At 46.9% G+C, this 18,135-nt stretch overlaps 1 protein-coding gene across 1 annotated transcript; it reads left to right on the top strand.

Moving 5' to 3' along the window:
• The first annotated feature begins 7,154 nt into the window (after nucleotides 1-7,154).
• LOC147307492 (uncharacterized) lies at nucleotides 7,155-14,072 on the top strand. The gene is made up of 3 exons (XM_086271797.1): nucleotides 7,155-7,299; nucleotides 10,383-10,524; nucleotides 11,527-14,072. Exons 1-3 carry the CDS (start codon nucleotides 7,276-7,278, stop codon nucleotides 12,864-12,866), a joined length of 1,506 nt encoding a protein of 501 aa, XP_086127923.1. The 5' UTR covers nucleotides 7,155-7,275; the 3' UTR covers nucleotides 12,867-14,072.
• The last annotated feature ends 4,063 nt before the right edge of the window (nucleotides 14,073-18,135 follow it).

Genomic DNA, 18,135 nt, shown 5'->3' with positions numbered 1-18,135 from the left:
AACCCCAGCGTGATACCTGCTTGTGACGCTGACGCACACAAACCTGCACAGGTCCGAACAAAGCTGCTCATTACACATGTCAGGAGCTGTGATCAGACATCAAACAAGGAAGCAGAGCGCGTTGAAGACGGCGAGCTGAACCTGCTGCTCCAGCACAAACCTCCCTCTGTGAACCTCCGTGTTGCTCACAATGATCAGTAAAGTCAGACTGCTGTTTGTTTCCAGCAGGTTTGTTCTACACAGCAAAGGTCGGCATAGTTAGGTTGGATTTTAGCAACTGCTCCTGCAGGTTATTCTTTTTGATGTTTGGATTAGAATAATCCTCCAACCCATATTTAATCTGTATTTTAATCTTCCATTCACCGGCAAACACCACAAAAAACTACAGTGAAATAACAACTGGAAACAAATATTCTGTCAGCAAAATAAAATTACAACCCAAATAAAACGTAACACAAAGTAAAACACACAAACATGTGCACCTTTCTGCCAAACGTTCATAAGCAGTTGCAGTCCATATCGTCCAAGCCTGTTTTCCTGGCACGAGTCCTCAGGCTGGCAGCACAAGCACAACTCTGAAGTCCACCACTAGGTGGCAGCAACACGACATGGAACCAGATTAAACAGACAACTTTAACTTTGTAATCACAGAATAATTACATTTTAATTCATTTACAAATATGTATTAACATGGAAAAAGATTAAATGTGTTTTCCTTCTTTATTCAAAGGTCATATTTGTCACATTGATCACACGGGTTTCAGACTCTCTCATCATTGCTCTTGGGGACTTTAACAAAGCCAATCTGAGCCATGAGCTTCCCAAAATACAAGCAGTATATTAAATGCCCGACCAGAGAGGAGAGGACATTAGACCACTGTTACAGTACGATCAGCGGGGCCTATCGCGCGGTGCCCCGCGCTTCACTCGGTCTTTCTGACCACATCATGATCCACCTAATCCCCGCGTACAGACAGAGGCTGAAGCTCTCCAAACCTGTCGTGAGGACTAAAAAACTGTGGAGCAACGAGGCTGTGGAGGAGCTTCGCACGTGTTTGGAGTCTACAGACTGGGACACAATGAAGGCTGCTTCTAACAGCTTGGACGAGTTTACGGACACTGTCACCTCCTATATCCACTTCTGTGAGGACAGCATTGTGCCATCACGCACCAGGGTGAGTTATAACAATGACAAACCCTGGTTTACTCCTAAACTCAAAAAGCTGTGGCTGGAAAAGAGTAAGGCGTTCAGAAGCGGAGACAGGGACTGCTACAGAGAGGCCAAGTACAGGTTCACTAAAGAAGTGGACATTGCTAAACATCAGCACTCTGAGAAGATGCAGCAGCAGATCTCAGAGAATGACTCGGCCTCTGTGTGGAAAGGTTTTAGGAATATCACCAACTACAAGCCTAAAACCCCCCACTCCACTGATGACTTGCTCTTAGCCAACACCCTTAACGACTTTTACTGCCGTTTTGACGAGCCATCAGGCAGCCTTCACACCTCCAACGGCCCCAACAATAGAGGCACTTTGGACACTAATTCCCCCACCTCTCCCCCCTACATAGAGCCATCACCACCTTCAAACTGTTCACCTGCAACACCTCCCTCCTCACCCCACACAAAAGAGGATTTCACACCACCTCCTCCCACCACAACTCTTCATATTCATGAAGCAGATGTGAGGAAGCAGTTTAGGAGTCTGAATGCTCGAAAAGCTCCCGGCCCAGACGGTGTGTCTCCTGCCACCCTCAGACACTGTGCAAACGAGCTGGTCCCAGTGTTTTCTGGCATCTTCAACTCCTCACTGCAGGCATGTCATGTGCCTGCCTGCTTCAAGTCCTCCACCATAATCCCTGTCCCCAAGAAACCTAGGATCACTGGACTAAATGACTACAGACCCGTGGCTCTGACATCTGTGGTCATGAAGTCATTTGAGCGCCTGGTTCTCTCCCATCTCAGGACCCTCACGGCCCCCCTCCTGGACCCCCTGCAGTTTGCATACAGAGCCAACAGGTCTGTAGACGACGCCATCAACATGGCCCTACACTTCATCCTGCAGCATCTGGACTCCCCAGGAACCCCTCAGGGCTGTGTTCTTTCTCCTCTGCTCTTCTCCCTGTACACCAACTGCTGCACCTCCACCCACCAGTCTGTCAAGCTAATCAAGTTTGCAGATGACACCACCGTTATTGGGCTCATCTCGGACGGGGACGAGTCTGCCTACAGGAGGGAGGTTGAACGTCTGGTGTCCTGGTGCAGCCACAACAACCTGGTGCTGAATGCCCAGAAGACAGTGGAGATTATTGTGGACTTCAGGAAGCACACAGCCCCACTCCCCCCCATCATCCTGACTGACACCCCCATCACCTCTGTGGACTCATTCCGCTTCCTGGGTACCACCATCACCCAGGACCTGAAGTGGGAGCCCACCATCACCTCCGTCATCAAGAAAGCCCAGCAGAGGATGTACTTCCTGAGGCAGCTGAAGAAATTCAACCTGCCAACACGGACGATGATGCAATTCTACACTGCAATCATCGAGTCCATCCTCACCTCCTCCATCACCGTGTGGTACGCTGGAGCCACTATCAGGGACAAACAGAGACTGCAGCGTGTTGTGCGCTCTGCTGAGAAGGTGATTGGCTGCAGACTCCCATCTCTGCAGGACCTGTACACCTCCAGGACACTGGGGCGTGCAGCCCGGATCTCAGCTGACCCTTCTCACCCTGGACACAGTCTGTTTGACCTGCTCCCCTCAGGCAGGAGGCTCCGGTCCATTCGCACCAGAACCTCTCGCCACAAGAACAGTTTCTTCCCCTCTGCTGTTGGACACATGAACAATAACCGTATGACTGTTCCCACCACTAACACATGACCCTACGCTGTGTTCACTGCATCATTCCATGTTTGCACTGATCACCACCTGCACTCATGTATATATCATGTATATATCTATCTACTTAGCACTTTTAATTCTTATTCTCATTTTTATTTTCATGTCTATTTAAGCTTAATTTATAACAGTATGTTTGCACTGAAGCACCGCAGCAATTTCCTAATGTTGTAAACCCGCTCAACATTTGGCAATAAAACCCTTTCTGATTCTGATTCTTCTGCGTGTGTTTTAATAAACTCATTGTTTGATTGCACTCTTCTGTTGGTTTGTTTCATTGCTCCACATTTATTGAATTCGGGACAGCGACCTCTGAACTTTAGCGTGGATGCTGTGTCCTGTCACAGGATGTTTCCCTCAGTCTGCAGGCTGGGTTACAGAGACCCGCCTGCTGTTTATCAGGAGGATTATCAGTAGAAGCTGTAATTACTGTTCTTTGACACTATAAATATATATGGTAGCAGGCTGAGGGGCGGAGCCTGTTCGTCTGACTGACACTCTGTCGCGGTTAATGTTCACATTATTGCAGCTGTTTGTTCTGTACTGAGTGTTTCCAGCAACGGCCGCCATGACAGAGACTGCAGTACCTGTTGGTGACCTCTGACCTCTGTTGTGTTTGGGGCTAATAAAAGCTGTGTTCCTGAAGTCGAGCAGCGTATGGAGGCCGGGAACTGCAGGCCTATATGGAGACGTCTGTCCCCTCCTGTGCTTAAACTCGCCAGTGTTCTTTGAGGCGGCGTCGTGTGCGAGGAACCGGCGAGGATGAGGCCGGAGGCCAGAGTCCGAGCTGAAGGCAGAGAGGAGCTTTGTACTGAGACAGAGCTCGCTCTGCCTCTCAGCTACATCACAGTAATCATTCAACACGCGTATATTACTTTTATATATCTATACAATGTTTGATCGATGACTTGATTGCACTTTGGATTTTCAGCTGACCGCCCCAAACCTCTGCAGCAGTGCTGGCAGCACTCACAGGTGAGGCCCTCAGCTCGGCCTGTGCTGGATGCAGCCTGTCCTACGGAGCTGCAGGTAACCTCAGGGTGCGCTCAGTTCAGACATGGCTATGTGGACAGCACATTGTTACTGTTATGCCAGCTGTACGCTCACTACTTTACAGTATTTGTATCACATATGTTCAGTGTTGTCCTATGAACAGATATAAGAAAAACTGTGGAGGGTGTACTCGCGGATACCTGACACGTCACACTGTGTTCTCCTTTGTTTGTTTCCCAGTCAGCAGAACATTTAGCTGTAATAGCATCACGGCTGGTATTTACAGAAATATGAACAGCACGATGAACAAGCAGCAGCTTCCTGAGCAGCAAACTCACAGAGGGAATGAACTAGGTCAGCTGAGTGTGTGTATGAGCGTGTGCTGTTTGTATATTATGTGTGTATTCAAACCTCGTGCACTCACTGATAGATATTGAGGCAGTGAAATGATTGCTGCTGTGCAATCTCTGACCAGAAAACTACAGTGAAAATGTACCGAAGAACTGAATAAAGTAACTTAACAGATAAAACATGAACATCAAAGTAAAGTAATTATTACTTAAATTAAGAATTTAACCTAAGAAGTCTGAACTAAGAGTTAGAGTTACATTTGAAATAAACAGCTTGCAGTGGGAGGTATAGTAATGAGGTGCATTATTATGGTTCGAGTCCATGTGCAGTGATGCGATGTATGAGCGAGTCCAGTCCTCCAGTCATACACCTGGTTCAGGGCCCGGATAGCCTGAGGGAAGAAGCTCCTCCTCATTTTCTCTGTTTTGGCCCTGAGGGAGCAGAAGCGCTTCCAGACCTCAGGAAGTGAAGAAGTGATGTGGTGAGGCTGAAGATCTCAGCGCAGGCTCTCAGGACCTGACCTGGGATTGCATGTGGTCCTGCTGCCTTCCTGGTGTTCACCCTCCTGAAAGCTTTGCTGCTGATGAAACAGCAGCTCGCAGTGACAGCAGCGCTCACTTCACCTGGATCCTTCAGTCTGTCGTCCTAAAGGTGACCCTGCTGCAGCCTGCTGGGACCGTGAGGCTAGGGTTGCCAACTCCCTGAAAAATAAATAAGGGACACCTCGTGGCCAGGGCCGGGCAACCCAGTGTGGTAGCTCTTTTTTGTTGTGTGTGAAATTATTTTTAAGCATTTGACTTGAATTTGATTTAAGCAGATGCATATTCTTTGTCATATGACCGTATGTGAAACAAATGATCATTTAGCCATTTATTTTTAGCTCAAAATGACAACATTAACACAGTAAAACAGGTCTCTTTCTTAAACAGAAGCCTGTCATGCTTAACTTTTGAGAATATAAGTAAATCTTTCTTTAAAAGAACTCTGTCCTGCTTAACTTAAAATAATAGAAAACAATAGAAAGAAAAACATTCTTGTAACAGTGCACATTTAGTGCATTTAGTACAATTGGCTTCAGCTGAGGTATTATTTCAGCTTTTCTAAAGCTAATCAGCTGCTCCTGTTTGTAAACCCGCTTGTTCCCATGATTACGCATCATAACTCATCATCATTATTCATCGATGTATTACTTTTATGTATTAGTCATCTATTTGTTGTAATCATCTATCCTTGCAGTTGTTTATTACACAAAATAAATTATATTATCACACTTCTGGCCACATAGCGCTGATATTCACTGCACATGCCCATATTAACCTTAACCAGAGGGTTTAAAAAAAACAAACCAGTGTTTACATACCATATCTGCTTCTGCCGTGGCCTGGTGGACAAAAAATTGGTTAAGGGTTCAGGCCCCTCATGTTCTTCATGTGCCACCACTAGAAGCAAGAAAAAGTGCGCCGGCACACAGTGCAGTGCGCTTTAAAGGTGTTATCGTGCACTTTCCCAGCCAGGTGTTTTCCTTTTCCCAGTCCTCCCTGTACTTTTGCAGCCTATTTTTCTTTCTCTGAGCGAACAAACATTGCTGCTCTGATGCTGGGCTCACACTGTGCGGTTTTTGGCCCATTTTGAGACGTTTTTTGAGTCGTGCGACCGATTTGGCGATCGGTCCGATTTTGGCCTTCATCGTGCGTCGTGTAGTATACGTGGGGTAACGAGAAGCGATTAACACCTCACGACCAGCTCCCGATCATCAATCGCTCGTGAGGGTGTCACCACAGGCGCTCACACTGCTCATGCGCAAACACGTAAACATCGGTGAAAAAGACGGAGCAGCGCGGCTGTGCAGCGTGTGATCTGGACACAAGTGATGGAGGCACAACTTGGAGAACTTTGGAAAGCTCATCCGAGCCTTTTCGATGTGGCATCACAAAATGATCACGACCACAACAACCGTGAAAATAGTTGGATTTACATGCTGCTCAATCACAGCTGATCAATGTTTTTCATTAGCAATTTAGCAAAGTTGATGGTGGTGGTGTGTCTGTGTGAGTGAAAGACAGAGAGGGAGAGCGACAGATTCTCTGTTATAACCTTCATGTTATGGAGGCACAGTGTGACTCAGGTCGCATCAGAGCATCGGGCGGTATAGTGTGAGACCTGCATCGTGACCTATGAACTTCTAACCCCTGCGAGTCAATCGTGCAGTTTGAGCAGGAGCTGAATAACGTGACTGAAAAACTCTCACAGTGTTTGCCCAGCTTTAGGCGTGCTGTCATCCGAGACTTGCAGCGCAGTGTCGGCGTTTGTTTCCCTGTTGGCCATGCTTCTTGTTGTGGTCATCTGTTGTCTTCCGGTATTTTCTCCGCAAGCGACCTTTCCTCGACCAATGAGATGAGCGGTAATCTGAATTGTCATACTCGTAAGTGTGCTGTCAGCTCATTGGTCACAAAGCAGGAGAGGGGCTGGGAATTATGTTTTCAAACAAAGTGTTAATTCCATTAACATTTATAGACTACTTTTGATTCTCACTGTATTACGGGACAAAGTGCGTCCCTTATTAGCTCAATACGGGACGTGTACTTGTGTTTCGAAATACGGGACGATTCCGTTTTTTAAGCAACCCTACGTGAGGCCCGGTTACTGATAAATGCATTTAAGTGTGTGTGTCTGTGCGTGTGTGTGTTGGTATCTGTGTCCTTGTATCTTGGTGGGGACCTGGGTTTGGCCCCACGGGGCTGAGGGCGTTTCCACGCTCAGCACGTGGTGTCAGGGCTACAGCTGGGCTCATTTTTCATGGTTCGGGAAAGCATTATGTCAATGGGAGGTCCCCACGAGGATATAAATACACACACGTGTGTGTGTGTGTGAGTGTGTGTGAGTGTGGTGGGGGTGGGGTCACTCGCTGTTTCCTCTTTGTTTTTTTCTTTGACCTTTCCCCCGGAAGTGGAGCAGCTGCTCTGCTGTTAGCCGCTCCGGACTCTCGCTCGTCTTTTCCGTCAGAACCGGAACCTGCGACCGAACCGGAGGGACCATGGAGCCCGTCCCCGCTGCACCGGTAAGCACACCTGCCGAGCCGAGCAGGGCTGAGCCGGGCCGATCCCCCGGACACGGTCATGTGAGCGGCTAAGCTAACCGGGCTAGCCCCGGTGATCTGGACTCCGGTCAGGAATCCCTCAAACCGAGCCGAACCCGAGCCTCCCACTGCGGCTGCTGTCAGCACCGTCCCAGCTGGAGCCAGGCCCGCTGTGAGGGGCTCCGGGTCCGAGCAGCGGACACTGAACGGAGTCCAGACTCGGTTACTGATCCACGGATTCGTTCGACTGATTATTGATGAGCGATCGATGTTACAGGGCCGTAGCCAGGGGGCTTACGGGGCGGGGGGCTCATAGATTAACCTCCTTAAATCAGAGTCGTGAATCTTTCACTATAGAGAACAACACAAAACTTTATTGATCCTGGAAACAGACAAACATCACAGCATGAAACAACCTGAACACGTGTAAAAGATAACACGCATCATCAGGCACGGCGTCCGAGTCCCAACTGGAAAGTCCTTTTCTCCTTATGCCGCCATCTTCCACAGGTCGACAGACCACGTGACTTTCGCGCATTGCATTGTAGGTATGAGTGGCAGCAAAATCAATACACTGCATCAAGCGCTAGCATTTCCAGCACCGGTAATCATTAATTCTGTGGTTTTAATCCCTACTTGCATTTTATTTGCCCCAAAACAGTTCTGTGCAAAACGAAGGAGAACTCGGTAGCTCCGCACGAAGAGGCAAAAAAAATCCAAGGAGTGAAAGGGTCAGACCCACACGAGCATACAGAGTGGAGTAGGGACGTTAGCCTGCTGCCCGACTTTCATCACGCACATATTTATTATTATACGGTCCGAAGCGTGAGTGCATGCACTTCACGTTTATTAACGTCAGATCCCTGCAACAAGCCCAGCTCCAGTTTACTGTGGTGATTTGGACGATTCCATCACAGCAAACACATCTAATTGTCGTTTCAGGTTGTAGTGTTACACAACATTTTCAGATGCAATAGAAATAAAATGAGTGTTTCGTAATTCATTCAATTTATTGTCTTTATTTATAACTGGCATTATTATTTCGTTCTATTATAGAGTCTTACAGGAAAGAGGCAACATTGTATTCAATTGTGCTTTATTAGCTGCTTCAGTGAAAAACAAATCAACAATGCAAAAAACATATCAAAACAACATACTGGAAAACAGTTATTCATCACTTGCTTGCTTCAATGCAACACTTGGGCACATGTATGCAGACTTTTCGTGGCTGCTTTGATCTCGCTCTCTCTTGTAACCGATCAGATCTGGCTGTGGTAGCAGCTTTAAACTTGGTCTGACCCAGGCTGATAGAGGGGCCCAGCCTGGATCACATTCCAGCATTTTGTTGGCTGGTTTTTCTACAAAACACAACAAACATTAGCCTGCAAAGCCACAGTGAACAAAGCAGCAATGAATTCAAATCAATATAAGACTTATTTGTAACCTACATCAACAATTATGATAAAATACGTAATAACTACAACAGCAGACTGACCTTTGTGGGAATGCTTGGAGCAGACTAACCTGTGAGCTGGAGTGTTCTGGGACGTCATATTTGGTCTTTGAATGGCTGCAATCCAGACCATCCGTCGCCTCTTTGTTACTTCGGAAACATGGCTCGAACGATTTCTCTTCAACGACGTAATCCGATAACAACCGATCTCTTTACCCGTCGGCTTCCCGTGGCTGTCATGCGACCGGCTGTTGCATTTAACTCATTCACTGCCATTGACGTCTATAGCCGTCAATTGCAGTGAATGAGTCAATGGGTTTAACTCATTCACTGCCAATGGCTGGCAGTGAATGAGTTAATAATACAACAGCTTCTTGCTATTTTTGTGTTTCTTTTTATCGCTGTGTAACTGTTTTCACGTGAAAGCCTGTGTGCGCTAGTACCGCTTACCACTCGTACCTACAATCCTTTGCGGCTTTACCCCAGAAATGACGTCACATTTTAATCTCTATTCAAGTCGCGGTGGTGTGCACGTCAGGTTCTGTAAAGGTCATGGTGTCAGGTTACAATCCGGTCAGTGTAAGTTACCACGCAGAGTTCCTGCAGGAACACAAACACCCGTGTCCGCTCAGCGCCAGTTTTCAGTCCTGCAGGAGAAACTCAGGAACGCTGTGATTTGATCTTTGATGGACTGGAAGAAAAATGTGCACCATGAGGACACTGAGCTCAGGAGTGCATGCTGACTGCAGGTTAGTTAGGCTGACAGTCGCACACGCCACCTGATCGATACCGCCCCCGGTGTTCCTCATTTCGATAATGCAGTAATCTGATTACTGGCTTTGTCTGATTGCGTCTTGCCCGGCTGCATTCAGTTCAATTTTATGTTCATAGCAGTTAATCACAACGACAGTCACTTCATATTGTAAGGTAGACCCTACAATAACACCCCGACGATCAGATGGGACAGTGGGAATGAAATCCTCCCGTATTACCAGGAAGAAACCTGCAGCAGAGCCAGGCTCAGGGAGGGGCGGCAGGATAAAGAGGTTTGGATCTTCAGAGATGGTGTCTGTCTCCTGACTGAAGGGGCCTGAAAACTGAGGAACTAACCTCAGCCTATGCGACATGTCAGTGCTAACTAAACTAGCTTCTACGTTAGCTTTCAGTAACGCATTACCTCCCTGTTGCTGTGTGTGGAGCTCCATGAAGCCCCACCCACAGTAACAGTCCAGCACAGACGCAGAAATGAGCCCTGCTCCTCCGCCCTTACAGCCCCTCTGCACATTACTCAGAATGTTGTGCAGCACAGTTATTGCATACATGCGTGTTAGTGTGTCACAGGTGATTGTGCACCGTCACAGGTGGACAGACGCAGCTTGTTTGCTAATGTGAGCTGACCTGTCAGGACCCCTGGTGGCCAGTAACAGAACAGCTGTGCTCAAATTTAAAGCTACAGATGTCTGTTTGTGTTTGAACGGTTCAAATCCTTCATGAAGTCACACCCGTCACTGCAGCTGCTGCAGAGTCATGTGACCCTGAATAAGAATGAAGTGTGTTTGTGCGGTCACGTGTGTTTTCACCGTGCGATGCTGTCTGAAATCTGTCCTTCCAGGCTGAGGAGTTCGCCGGCATTCAGGTGAAAACGGAGCCGGAGGGCGACGTGGAGATCCGCTCGTACCCGATCCTCAGGAAGTTGTCAGTCAAGCTGAGTGACTGCAGGGTGTGGCTGGAGGGGCGGGACTTCCTGTCTTTGGGTAATTCATGATTAAAATATCAGATATCTGTGGCTGCTTTGTCTGAGCAGAAGTCCAAATCGCGTTTATTCCGGTCAGGTCAGACATTCAGATGTCTAAGATGGAAACTTCCCCTTTAATTCAGGTGAATGAAGCAAAAAAGAAAGTGACAGGAAGGGAAACAAGCTGCTGAAACTAGAGACGTCACAGTGATGATCTCCACCACATCACTCAGCCATGCCTCAGATTTCTGCATTGCTGCTTCAGCTGCAGATTATTTAGACTCTGCACAGCAGCAGCAGGAGGGAACGTAGGAAGGAAGAACTCCCTTAGAAACGAGGAAAGCAGAACCGCTAACTTGGGTTTCAGTGATCGAGTTTCTGATTCAAATCGTTTTTTAGTTTGAAAAAGTGACATCGATTCATTAAATCCTGAATCGGTTTTTAAATATAAACATATTTTATCAGAAACAGCAGAATCTGAGGTTAAAGGTCAAAGAACTCTCAGCTGTGTCTGTAATTTGCAGCATCAGGTAATGTTGAGTCATGGTTTTATTTTGAAAGTTATCTGCTATAAAACGCCAGGCCAGGAAAATCTGCTTCATGTTTTATCCTCAGTTACTTTGACACAAAGACATCTGCTGTGATGAAGTCTCACACTGTCAGCTTTGTTTGTATACATGGATATAAAATATGGAATGTGCTGATAAGTGATCAGAATTACAACATTTCTGAGTCAAAATCAAATCGATTCTAGAAGTGATGATACCCGGCTCTGCTGTCTTGTCCATAACCTCAAACACTGTGTCTTTGAGACAGAGCAGTGTGTTTGTGGCTGTTTCCTAACAAAGGAGACGTGATGTCCTCGGGCTTCCGTGTGTTGGGAACAGAATCGGAGGAAAACCTCTTCCTGCTGGTTAACCCGGCAGCTGGACGGCAGGATCAATGAACTGCCTGCTGGCTGTGGCTGTGTGGATGTCGCGTTCCTCTTCGTCTCTAACCTTTGAACTCCGCTTCCCCACAGGTGATCACCCCGAGCTCAGCGAACGGAGGCAGCGGCAGCAGCAGGCCACCAACACGGGCAGGAAGATGGTGTATTGCCACGAGTGTAACAAGGGCTTCTACAAGAAGTCCCACCTGGAGGCTCACCTGCGGGTCCACCGGGGCCAGAAGCCCAACGAGTGCTGGCAGTGCGGCAAGACCTACCCGACCCTGATGAGCCTGGTTGTCCATCAGCAGGTCCACGACCGCACGGCGCCCTACCAGTGCTCCTACTGCGACAAGACCTTTTCTCTGAAGAGGGACTGGAAGACCCACCACCGGACGCACTCTGGCACCAAACCCTTTAAGTGCTGGTTCTGCGGGGACGGCTTTGGAGAGCAGGACGAGCTCAGCGAGCACCTGGAGCTTCACAGCGGCGAGAAGTGCTACCACTGCACCGTCTGTGATAAGATGTTCATATCCTACCAGGGCTTCAACTTCCACCGCAAGTCCCACAAGAGCCGGAAGCTGCTGCCATGCCCCAAGTGCAACAAGACCTTCAGCAACCCTCAGAGCCTGAAGCTGCACCAGGTGACCCACTCCAACAGGAAACCGCACAAGTGCCCCACCTGCGGCAAAGCCTTCAAGCTGCTGAGCGGCATGCGATGCCACCAGCGCACCCACGAGGATCTGAAGGCCTACCACTGCACTGAGTGCGGCAAGTGCTTCTCCAGCCTGCAGGGCTTGAAGCTGCACGACCGCACGCACACCGGACTCAAGCCCTACAAGTGCTCCGAGTGCGGCAAGCGGTTCACGCAGTCGCCCCATCTCAAGGCGCACATGGTGACCCACACCGGTGAGCGGCCCTTCCTCTGCACCACCTGTGGGAAACGGTTCACGCAGTCATCCCACCTGAGGTCCCACATCACGCTGTTCCACGTGGGCGAGAAGCCGTTCACCTGCAATGACTGCGGGAAGAGCTTCACCATCGCTCACTACCTGAAGGTGCACCGGCGCACGCACACCAAGGAGAAGCTGTACCAGTGCTCGTACTGCCAGAAGTCCTTCTCTTACCACAACTCGTGGAGGGCGCACGAGAGGATTCACACCGGCGAGCGGCCCTTCACCTGCCAGGACTGCGGCCAGAGCTTCATCACGTCTGGCTCGCTGGTCAGCCACCAGCGCTCCAAGCACACTGGCGAGAAGAGCCACTACTGCATCACCTGTGGCGAGTTCTTTTTCACAAGCTCCATGCTGCGTGTTCATCAGCTCGACCACACCGGCGAGCGGCCGCACGTCTGCAGCTGCGGCAAGACCTTCAAGACCCGAGGTGTTCTGCGCTACCACCTAAAGAGGTTCACCGACCACCGGCCCGCTGAGTGAGGGGAGGGGCCTTTCAACACTACCCTGACATGTTAAATATGTTAATCACCGCCTGAGTTTCAGCAGGAGCTTCTCCAACCGCAACATGTCTTCTTCATGGTGGTCCTCAACCAACCAATGATCTCACAGAGCAGCAGCGCTACCATACTGTGCTGTTCTGACGTGAACTTTGACTCTATGGACATGAATGCTGCTGAGAAGCCACTCTAGTCTCCTGACCGTTAGCGCTGTTAGCGCAGACCGTTAGCACGCAGTGTTGGGAAGGTTACTTTTAAGTGTGTCCCACTACAGATTACAGATTACATGCCCCAAAATGTAGTTTGTAACGTTTTCCTTTACGTTACTCAATGAGAGTAACTATTCTGAATACTTTGGATTACTTCACATATTATCATGCTTTTTCTAACTACATGATTTAACTGTGTGATTTATTACTTTTACTGAAGGTTACCCGCCATACCAACTAGATGTTTAAGTCTTAGTATAAATGAGTAACAGTAGGTGGACTTTAGGTAAGGCTGCACTTTTTGCAACATATGACTGTATCAGTCATGTTTTGTTTCTGTCTGCTAACCTCAGCTAACGCCAGCTAACAGTGTTAGCTCGGTGGTGAGTAGCCTTCAGTAATAGCAACAGTACATCACAGATACTGAAGTGGCACATGACCCAGGTAGCTACCACAGCTAAAACAAGCTAGCTGCAGTCGGCTAATGTTAGTTTTTAAACAGAACGTACTTCCAGATGTTTCTTTAGGTTGGAGTCTTTGACGCTGAGAGCAGCTCGGTTGCTGACAAACAGAGTTTGCATTGCACGCTCAGATTTCATCCCTCTCTCATTTAAATGTGGTTTCGGACTTTCCTAGTAAGAAATGCATTCCTGCCCGTGCACTGCTGGCTCTGCTGTGCTGGCTCCGGGTCCCACCAACATTAACAGGACGCTGACATTAGAGAGGGCATAGCCTAACATATGAAACTGGAAAAGACCAGATACACGTTTGTATTTTAAATGCATAACACAGGTACATATATTCTGTTTCAGCCCAACACTGTTGCCGCTGACCGTTGGCGTTGCTGAGACCGTGGCGCTCCAAACCCAGCAGGCTTCCAAAGAATCAGCCATGATGTTTGTGCATTGCGCTCTTGGTGACACCGTGTTTTTAGCGGTGCGCATCATGTCATTACCAATAAAGTTTGACCTGCAGCTTCACCTGTGACTTCTCTTGTTTTCCCCCCTGACAGCTAAGTGACAGAGTCACCTGTCACAGGTGTGTTAAAGGTGCACCATGGTGTGTGTGTGTGGGGTTTTTTTTTGTTTTTTTAGCATAAGGACAAATGAAGACTTTCAAAATAAATGACCCCACACAAACTCTGCTCCGGAAACTGTGCCAGTGTGATTTAAAGAGACAGAAACATGTGCAGCTGGTGTGTCCAGCAGTGGCGGAGCGGGGGGGGGTGGCTTACTGGGCTTAAGCCCGGGTTGTTATGTCAGAAGCCCGGGTTGTTATGGAGTAATTTTTTCATAGTTAGATGTCTGGCTGACAACTGTATAAAATAAAAGCTACACAAAATATTCGAAGCACATAGTGCACACTGTGGGAATTTACGACTGTGCGTGAATCCCCCCTAATATTGCTTTGATCCGAGCTCAGGCACTAAGCGACTGAGCGAGGGGGCGGGGCAGCTGCTGCCTGCGAGTGCGCTGTTAGAGAAACGCAGCCAGGCAGACAGAGGAGAAGTTCGACCAGGTACCAAAGCAAATCAGTCGTACTGTACAGATAATGTAAATATGACGGTGAATCACGAAAGATATCAAACTGATCACTTGACCCATGTTATGTTACTCGCTCTTCGAGTGAATCAACAAATGGCGAAATGAAAAGCTGAACAACAACAGCTGTTTCTTTAGAGAGTCTCAGCTTACATGTGTTTATTTCATATTTTCAGTTGTTTCCCTCCACGGCTAAATAAGGTCAAGGTTCTTTATTTGTCACATGCATAGTTATACAAGTATAACACACAGTGAAATGTGAAATAAATCGGTTTCAGTTATGCACTGATACACAAGAATGGACATGAGGAGCTTCTTTCAAAGAAAAAACTCAGGTAAATGTTATTTTATATATTATGCTTTGTATGTTGTTCAGTATATTTCTATGCAAAACAAGAGGAACTTCAACACACAGCAGGATATTCACAGCTGAAAACAGATATTTACACTTTATGGAAAACACAAGAACAATTTTTACTGCACAACATCAATTTAGAGTAAACTTGTTTTGTTTTGGTTAAATAAATATTGAAATATCTTTTGAATTAGTTAAATGTCAGAATAAAGAGAGAGAGAGGAACAGAGAGGGAGAACGAGGACAGAACAGAGATGAACAAGAGCAGGTGAGACACACATGTTAGTCAAATTGTTGTTTACCAAAAGTATCACCGTATCGTAGGTACGAGATACATGAGGACCTACGATACCATATTTATTAAGTTATGCAGCTTGTTTGCACAACAAGGATAAATAATTATATAAACTTCTCTGAATCTAAATATTGTACTTTGGTAGAATTAAAAAATAAGTGTAGTGCAGGTCTATGATGATTTTCAGTGCTGCTATCATCTAGTTCTGGTTCTGTCTTGGTTAAGTCCTCAGTAGTCCTGATTTTGAACTGTTGTAGTCCTGTTTTAATTCCGGATCAGTTCTGGGTCTGGTTGAATTGGAGTTTAGTCCTCGTGTCTTGATACAGCCCCGACTTTGTTCTGCCTCGCTGCTTAATTAAAAACCTAGTTTAAGGTGTCCTGCACATGTGATATATATTTTTCCCTATATGAAGTCATTCTTTTTTGAACAAACTCAAAGCAGAGCCCATACTACCCTTTAGGGCTAAGCCCCGGGTGTATCAAATGTCTGCCTCCGCCTCTGGTGTTCAGAGTCACTAAGGTTCACGGCTTTGTGTGACCTCTGACTTTGTTTAAACTTCCTGACCTTGGTTTTGAGCATGAACCACACTGACATCAGCATACAGAAACCGTCTTACATCATCAGTTTATTCCAGTGTGTCAGTGTAAACGAGAACCCCTCTGACTGCTGCTGACCCTAAACACACTTTGATTGGCTTACGCCACAGTCACACCAGGGCCCTATTTCAGGAAGCCGGTTTAGTGGAAAAACTGAGTAAGTATACCCTGAGTTAACGAAAACTCTGGGTTTTCGGTTTCACAAAGCGAGTTCAGCTGCAGCCTGAGTGAGTCACTATGACGACACACTCCGTGAAGCTAACCTGCCCCCTAGCAGGTTTACTACAACTAACCCTGACTGTCTCCGCCCCTTTGTCGGAAACCTGACAGTAGGAAGTGTCGGACATGGCGTGCCACTTCCTTGAAGAGCCAGTAGATGTTGAAGCCCAAATTCTCCGCAGAGCTCTCCGCCGGGAGAGAGTGATTAGAGCGCGTTTGGACATTTTATCATTTCCTGATGATTTTCTGTGTGAACGTTACCGTTTCTCAGCACAATCTATAATTTATTTGGATAACATCCTCAGGCCTAATATTGCTCATGTGACACATCGCGGACATGCTCTCAGTTCTGTACATATTATTTGTATTGCACTTCGTTTTTTTGCAAACGGCAGCTTTCTGTATAATATTGGTGACGCTGAGCACGTTTCCAAGGCTACCGTCTGTCGGGCAGTCAGGAATGTTACAGTTGCACTGAAACGTCTCCTGTACTCGTCTGTGGTGTTCCCCGGTCATAGACCCACAAGATTTATCAAAGAGGGATGCCACAAAATTGCAGGTAGCAGGATGACCAAAACTTAATGTATGATGTGGTGATACTTGGACTACTACTTAAATGTTACATTTATTTTCAGGGTTCCCAGGCGTGATTGGCTGTATAGATGGCACTCACATTCCAATCATTGCTCCTCCAGTAAATGAAGGAGACTATGTGAACAGGAAGTCTTTCCACAGCATTAATGTACAGGTACATAGTTCCCTGTAGCATTTCAAACTAACAAATTATTTCATTATAGTAATGGATGCTAATTTGTGTTCTCTGCACTGTGAAGATCATATGTGATGCTGCCAACATTATCACAAATGTGGAAGCCAAGTGGCCAGGCTCTGTCCATGACTCACAAATATTCCGTGAATGTACACTGAGCACAAAATTTGGACATGGTGAGTTGAGAATACTTTAAAATATATAAAGACCAATTGCTTCAGGGACATTTGAACTGAAGTGTACCCTTCTGTCTTAGGAGAGTTCACTGGCTACTTGCTTGGTGATAGGGGGTATCCATGTTTACCCTATTTGCTTACCCCTTACCCTGACCCTGAACCGGGCCCACAGCAGCGATATAATCTGGCTAATTGCAGGACAAGAGCCAGAGTTGAAATGACTATCGGAATGCTTAAGGCCCGGTTCCAGTGCCTGCAAAGACTCAGGGTCACCCCAGAAAGGGCATGTGACATTATTGTGGCATGTGTGATTCTTCACAACATTGCCACAATTAGAGGAGAACACTGTCCTTCTGAACCAAACATCAGCAGTGATCCAAACCATGAACATCCTGACCCTCCCACGGACATACAAGATGGAAGCGCAGTCAGAGACACCATATGTCACAATCATTTCTTTTGACCCATCACCTCAACATGTTGAAAGAAGAATAAACAGATTTTTTGTTCAACTGGCTTTATTGGTCGCCTGTGTTTCCTGTACACAAAGTATTAAAAGATGTAAACCTCATAAAGTGTCTCTGTTGCTTCCTCCTCTGTAACAGCTGTCAATGTTTCTTCATTATTTTCCTGTAGTAAAGAAATTAACAACATTGCTGTTCTACTGTACACTCATATAATCTGTGGAGTATTACTCACAACTGCATGTTGGTCTGGCTCAACAGGAGGCTGCACCAGATGCAGTACACCACCACCATCAACTGATAGAATATGAGGTTTATACAGGTCACTTATAACTTACAAGGGACCAAATGGCAATTAACAAACATACCAATCACCTTACACTTCATTGTCATTATGCTCTCAAAGACAACCAAGACTGAGGGAAGGCAAAATCAGTAGGAAAATAACTTCACTACAAAATAATCCATTATGGTAAAGAGTTTATCAGATGAATGTGTCGCACTGCAAAGGTGACTGTGAAGAAAGGATGTATGCACATCATGTATTATTTTGAATTTACCCCCTATGTAGGCACTTGTGTCTTGCGGGGTTATTGACTCAGAGGATGTCCCCGCAGAGATGCCTTC

Source organism: Aulonocara sp. 'chitande type north' Nkhata Bay, linkage group LG18 (genome assembly GCF_057382095.1).
Source record: "Aulonocara sp. 'chitande type north' Nkhata Bay isolate Kocher_YH1m ecotype deep benthic linkage group LG18, A_spYH_male_GT1.1, whole genome shotgun sequence".
Lineage (NCBI taxonomy): Eukaryota > Metazoa > Chordata > Actinopteri > Cichliformes > Cichlidae > Aulonocara > Aulonocara sp. 'chitande type north' Nkhata Bay.
This window is presented reverse-complemented; position numbering and strand designations above follow the sequence as displayed.